The 6,785-nt window shown below is 45.1% G+C and overlaps 1 protein-coding gene across 1 annotated transcript; it reads right to left on the minus strand.

The window, feature by feature from the left end:
• Nucleotides 1–109: 109 nt before the first annotated feature.
• Nucleotides 110–3,521, minus strand: btbd17b (BTB (POZ) domain containing 17b). The gene is made up of 3 exons (XM_071924310.2): nt 3,428–3,521; nt 1,604–1,889; nt 110–1,184 (listed from the first exon to the last, which is right to left on the minus strand). The coding sequence occupies exons 1-3, from the start codon at nt 3,519–3,521 to the stop codon at nt 110–112; spliced, it is 1,455 nt and encodes a 484-aa protein (XP_071780411.1).
• Between the last annotated feature and the right edge of the window lie 3,264 nt (nt 3,522–6,785).

A 6,785-nucleotide genomic window follows, 5' to 3' on the forward strand; every position in this document is an offset into this window, starting at 1 on the left:
GATGTCACACACCTGACCAATAAGCAGGTGCTGTGATATGAGTGTGGTTTGGAGTGAGTGGGTGTGGAGGCCGGACAAGTGATGGTGAGGCGACACAGAATTCCTGCCCTCACTTCCTGGCAACGACGAGGGTATGGTAGAGGGGTTTTACTACGATGTGCAGATAGAGGGAGCTGTCAATGAGGTACTCCGACACGCGGCGCTGCAGGTCGGCGTCCACCAGGAAATCCCCGGCCTCCTCTGTGCTTTGGTGGAAATTGTAGACATGGCGAACCACCACTTTTCCTTGCTGCCTTGCCATCACGATCACTGTCTTCTGGAAGCTCACACCAGCAAAGTCTGGACTGGAAGTGGCCGGCGTGACGATGATGCGAGGTCGACCCCCGTCTGTGCGGGTGGGCTGCATGGCACCCATTTCAGTATAGGTGGACCGGACACTGAGTGGGAGCCAGCGAGGGGAGAATAGGGCGTTCCATGTCACCCTCTTACTGGAGTCATGGCCGCTTGGCCCCAGCTGGGTCTGGAAGCTGAAGCTGCGGTCGTCACGGGTGGGGTTATTGATGACCCAAGGAGACCCCCAGGAGGATGACAGGTAGTTACGGGGGGTGAAGATGCTGCAGTTGACGTCAAAGTACTTGGCCAGCTGGATGGGTGAGGCAGAGTGGAATTGGAAGGCCAGGTAGAGGAGCTCACGGACAGACTCGTAATACTTCAGCATGAGAGGGGACTGCTTCTGCAGACGGAAGAGGTGCTGAGGGGGGATCATGCCGTATCGCACGGCCCTCAGGGCACTCTCCACTGTCAGGCTGGCAGGCTGGTTCTGGCTGATCCAGGCCTCCAGGGCCTCGTAGAGCTCCAGCTCGCTCTGCAAAATAAGGTCAGAGCGCTGGAGCAGGGACAGCAGCAGGTCTTCGCTGATGGAGCCCCATTCTCCGCTCTGCAGCACAGAGGACAGGTTCCAGGACAGGTACTGCAGGCAGCTGTCCCGCAGGGCCAAGTCCCCAGTTTGCATGGCGTACTGGTACCAGCCCACCACATGGCCCGTGGGGGAATCGCTAGACAGATGTTGGGTCATGTATTGGGTCAGACCCTGCTGCAAGCTCCACACATGGTACTTGCTGGCCAGCTTATGCAGAGGAATGGCCTGATCTAACCGCACCGAGATGTCACCACAGTACAGATACCTGCAGGAAAAAAGGCTGGAATAGTCATCTAAAGTCACAAAACTCTATTTGGAGGTAAGCATAATTCTGTCTATATTCAGCAGTTTTTCTCTCCTCACATCTGAGTAACTGAAAAAACGCACAGTCCGATTTAGACTGTGAGTCCCACACAGCAGATGTAATTTTAAAATATTTCACAAGATGGAGCATCTTACTCTCTTAGTACAAGGTAGAGTGGCAAAATGCTGAATGAAGAGCGATACCTTCATATTTGTGGAAAATAGTATAGCATCTATAAGCAGCTCCACAATTTCTTGAATGGTATTTTGGGTTTAATTAAACCTAAGATAGTTAATTAATAAATTGTTAAAAATTCTGAGTTATCGCTCTCTGCTTTCTTGTCCCTCTCCTCTCCATGAACTGCCCACTGCTCTCCTCACCTGACAAACTTGTCAAAGACAGCAGCACAGTCGGGCGTCTCCCTCAGAACCAGAGTGCTGGTGTTGTGGCTGAGCAGCAGCTCCTCAAACACGTCACTCTGCAGGGTGAGAACCAGGGTGTGAGCCTGGATCACCTTCACCTCGTCCGTGTTGATGGTCTGCACCCGGAGCGTGATATCACTACCGTTCCCCATGGCCAGCAGGGTTTCCATACGCTGCACCAAAGTCATGGAGTGGTTCAATACCGTGGCACCATTCTCCAATGCGACGTCCGGCTTCAGGGCAGCTGTGGAGGAGAGAGCAAAATAGTGGAGTAGCAACACTTGACGGAAAGAGAATCACCTGTATTTGCCAGTTACATGCAGATGAAATTCGTCTTGGTCTAGCAATTAGCTATAAGCTGTTCCTGAAATTGTGAGTCTGTTCTCATTATCTGGACTCTGATATGTACACCCTGATTTATTCGCCATTTGCACCAGGTCCCTAATGAATCTTATCAGCCTTACTCAGCGTTCTGATATTTATTCCACAGAAAAATTCCTGTGCTTCTGTTCTACAACTTGAATCAGATGCAGGGAGCATCGACCTTGTCTGACACATCCTACAAGAACTAGAAAAGCGCTGTATAATCCCATGACTAAACCACAAGTTATGCTCTATATCAGAGAAAAGCAGAATTGCACATCCTTCTATTCTATTCTTGCGGTCTCAATTAATAGAGAAGGAGAGTAACATGCCAGGTGGCTGACTCAGAAAACCTCAGATGCCAGGTGTTCAGAAATGATTCCTGACTTTGCAGCGCCATTACAGATGGCTGCTTCTATGGGTCCTCTTGAGCGTAAGTGCAAGTGACACATACTGGGGAATCACACATGAAAGACTCAGCATGACAAGCTGCTGTTTCCATTCTGCTCTGCCACAGCCATCGGCAGCCTTATTGGCCCGTTACTGGGGGTTTAATGAGACACAGGGGGAGTACTCTTGGCTCCCTGGGCTGTCTCCCGTCTTCATATCTCCACCACAATCAAGCGTCTTCACTTCAAAGTAACCTTTTTCCAATTAGCTAGCCGGCACCCTGAGCCAGCTGAGCTTGGGGGGAGGGGACAGTGACAAATGACTTTGGCATTCTTGTTTTACAGTTCTCAGCCAATTGAAAAATCTTGAAATTCATTCATAATTAAGGGTGCTATATGCTACAAATTTTACCTTTTCTGATGCTGTGAGAAAAAAAATCAGAGATTCAGTTCCAAGTAGACAAATGACGGTTATGAATAAAGAATGATAAAGTATCTCAAGCGCAGGAGGGCTGAAAACACTAAATAAAACATTCTGTACACGGTTCCTAAATATTAAATATCCAGCATTAGATGAGTCTGTGCTCCAGAGGAATCCCAAAAGAAATATTGATCTATAATCTGACAACACAAGAATGTGGCCTTCAGTTCCTTTGGTCAACAAGTCTGATCTACTTTAGAGAGTAGAGTAAGAAACCTTTTCTTCAGACGTTGTACTGTATTACTGAGCTGGCACACAGGCAGGCAGCAAATGGACTTGCCTGCCTTTCCCTGCACCCAGCAGACAGATAGATGAGGACAGGATGAGTAGAATAGATAAAACACCCCCCCTGCCCCGAGGCTGGGTGAGAGCCATACACTCACGCTGTGCCCTACTACCCACTGACAGTATGGGGGAAGCTGGACTGAAATGGAACAACACAGCTTCCCTTACAATGTAGGATATATATAAAAAAAAAAAGGAAACAGAACGGACAAGACTCTTTAAAAGCAAACAGTTTAAAACTACTGATGCCGTATGTTATCTTACCTCCTCCAACTGTGATAGAGTGGAGGTAGAGTGAGAGGAGCAGGGTGCCCACATAGACCCAGGCAGGGATCCTTCGTTCACATGAGCGCACCATATCTTCTCAGTTTTTCCCTGCTGCTCTTCCTTTGTCCTTTCCCCTCTCTTCCTCTCTCTGTGCCACTCTTCTCCTGCCCCTTCTCCTTGCGGCTGTGCCTTTTGTCGTGTGCGTGCGGAGGGTGCGTTGCCCTGTGTGGCGCCCGGCTCCCTGTCCCGCACTCTTTATGTAGGACGCTGGCCTTTCCCTGGCGCATCTCGCATCTCCATTGATTGGTGGAATCTGGCAGGGGCGTTGCTATGACGACGGCTTTGATTTTGAATTTCTCCCTTTTGGATGTTACATGGCATTGATCAGTGGCACCAGGCCAGCCAGGGACTCAGCTTAATGTTTGGTAGAGTTTAAAAGTAGGGTTGGTTAGGTGCTATTAGCAATCAATATTTAATGTGCTTCATGTTTTAAGGGCATTCTAAAGGAGCAGATTTCTGAATTGGAAAATTATGTTCATGATCTCTCAGTAGAGGGCAATCTGTGCAATCTAATTAGTCAATTAATTACAGCAGTTTACCTTGGAGACTATCTGTCCAAAAAGTAATTGAGGTTCTAATATGTGTCACCACTGCAACTGCAGTCAATCTAAAGTCATAATCCTTTTATAGGACGTCTTTTCAGATGGGTACAGTTCTTTCTGTAATGGCATGTTAATCTAGCTAATAGCAGGATAATTGCATTGATATTGGGTCTCCTCATCAATTTAAGGCAGTCATCAAATTCAAGTGCCAATCCAAATTGTATTTGGTCATGTTAAGGATATTCAAATAAAATCTTGAAGAGTTTTACCTCTACATGTAAAACATGCTTTTGCAACTTTCATAACATGTCATCACTCAAAACACGATTTTGTTTTACTTCAGTATTAACAAACAACCTTGTGCACCCTCAAAGTACATGTATAACGGCATTTAGGTGCCAAGTACTATCAGTCCTTGCATCACAAACCTCGCAGAGTGTAGAGCGTGATATACACTGATACCAGCTGGGCATGCAGTTAATGGTCTGCTGCAGGCAGGGAACATGCTAACCCCCATGACAGGGCTTTGACAATCAATACTAAACACTTTAACTACTCAGAGTGAGCTTAAGAGTCACATGCAATCAGGGAACCACACATCCTAGAATAACATGCTATAGCTGGAATATGGTGCAAGTGAGTTCCAGTGTGAAGTAGCAGCTATGACATTGGTGAATAACCCCTGTGGTCATGACTTTGAGGTCAAAGAAATGTCTAAAGTGGTATTTAAATGAGCCTTTATTTACCACTCAGCTAGCATCGATCCTTCCGTCACAGACTGGCCAGTCAATACTAGGATCCCTGTTAAAATCTTCTCAGAGAGATGAGCTTACTGTGAGCCTAGCAGCTGACTGAGATAACCAATCAATGCATCAAGCTAAGACTCCATTAGTCCAATCAAAATATTTATACTGACATGCTGCATTCAAATAAATGTGTATAAAATGTCTGTCCAAAATCTAAATTCATATATGACCACCACAGACAAGGAGAGGCATCATTTCAGTGGGAATTGGGTTGTGGTGGAGCCCTGAGGGCTGCCAGGCTCCAGTAAAAATGCAGAAGAAGAGGCGTCCTGGGACACCCCTACCTGAGCCGCTGCTATGAATAGCCTGACAGGTTCTCAGAGGAGAGCTGTGCTGCTCCTAATGAAGCCTGCTACAACAAACTGGACTACTGCTAGACAACATAGACAAGGCACAGGATCGTACAGCATCTGCCATCTCCTCAGTCACATTCTGAAGGTAGGCGCAGTTGCATAAGAATGAGATTTATATATATGAGCGCAAAATATGGCTGCACCTGCTCCAATACTGTATGCTTAGATGGGTTTGCCCGTTTACTGTTAATTTCTAAGAAACACAATTCATGCAACTGTTGTGTAGCTGCAACATGGAAACAGAATAAACCCAAACACTCTAGCTGCGTGCATTAGGCCAGATGTAAACCCAACAACCCAAACCAATTCCATTGCACTCTCCAACTATATTTTAATTGACTTCTGCATGACCTCCATTAAGGTTGTACTGTTTTCTCCATTGAGACCAGCTTCTATTAAGAATCTGCTAACGGGACCACAGACAGAGGGGATGGATTGACAAGCTGCTGAATTTGTGAGAGCTCCCCTCGGGACGACATCCATTGAGGGATCGATGCGCCACAGGGGGCTCCATCACACAGTGTCAACAGTACAGTTTAGTGCTGCCTAAATGCCGGCGTTAGCATCAGCAAGGTGTCCTAGATGACCTTATTCTACTGCGAAAACCCTGGGGGATGCATCAGTCAACCGGGTCTCCAAAACATTACACAAATGGCTTTTGATGTAAACATTCAATACCACATGCTGAATACATCAAGTGTAAAAAAAGCAACGCATAAACATACTATAGAATATGTAGGAGATGCTGCAGTCTGCTATCAGGTCATTTCAAAGCACTTCACTGTGACATATTATGGATGTCATATTTAGGTAAATTATATTCTGTAGTTGTAGTATAACTGGTGTGTTTTTTGGTAATAATTTTGGTGTTTTTGTACCATAGGGAATAGTGTCTGATTTCAAATTAATAACTTCAACTTTTTACAATTACATGAGTGAGTAAGAAAGAGAGATGATCAAGGTAATGTGTGTGTCTGACTGTAGATATACACACACAGATTCAGTTGAGACAAACAAGCAGGCATAGGGAGAGAGTGAGGCACTCACTGTGAAAATATCTTCAAAATATTCTGTTCAGATACCTATATTCAAATGACAGGTAGCCTATTCATCGATCTGAGAGGACCAATTTGTTATAACTAAAGTCACCACTACAATCTACAGTTAATAGTACCCAACACAAAAATCTTGTTACAATATCAATATAAGAAGATCAAGCAGCAACCCATTAATATTTATGTTCCTTATCCTTCTTTCAGTCATAATAATGAGGACCAGTTTTGATAGGATATTTACCAACAAGAGAACACCTATATCTATTTTAGTATTCTAGCATATTCAAAAAGGTATGCAAACACGTTTATTCAAAAGAGCATTGTGCAGGAGTATATTTCTAACTCACAGAGTAGAGACAATCTAAAAGCTTCAAATCAATGACATTGTTCAATGCTCCTATTTATCAAATGGTTGTTAACTGACATGGCCGACAACAGGTCGATAACCAGATCCATTTTGTTGTGTAATCTGATTTGATGTTGTTTAATTGGAAAACACAGGAGTCATTTTCTCTTATATCAATACTACCCACCAGGTG

The sequence above is a fragment of the Centroberyx gerrardi genome, chromosome 7 (assembly GCF_048128805.1).
Source record: "Centroberyx gerrardi isolate f3 chromosome 7, fCenGer3.hap1.cur.20231027, whole genome shotgun sequence".
Lineage (NCBI taxonomy): Eukaryota > Metazoa > Chordata > Actinopteri > Beryciformes > Berycidae > Centroberyx > Centroberyx gerrardi.

What these genes read in the sequence shown, in the direction of transcription:
- btbd17b (XM_071924310.2), bottom strand. Translation starts at nt 3,521, where the DNA reads ATGGTGCGCTCATGTGAACGAAGGATCCCTGCCTGGGTCTATGTGGGC. An exon ending in CTCTATCACAGTTGGAGGAG is followed by an intron (nt 1,890 to 3,427) that starts GTAAGATAACAT and finishes TCTCCTCCACAG; the next exon opens with CTGCCCTGAAGCCGGACGTC. An exon ending in GTCTTTGACAAGTTTGTCAG is followed by an intron (nt 1,185 to 1,603) that starts GTGAGGAGAGCA and finishes TTTTTCCTGCAG; the next exon opens with GTATCTGTACTGTGGTGACA.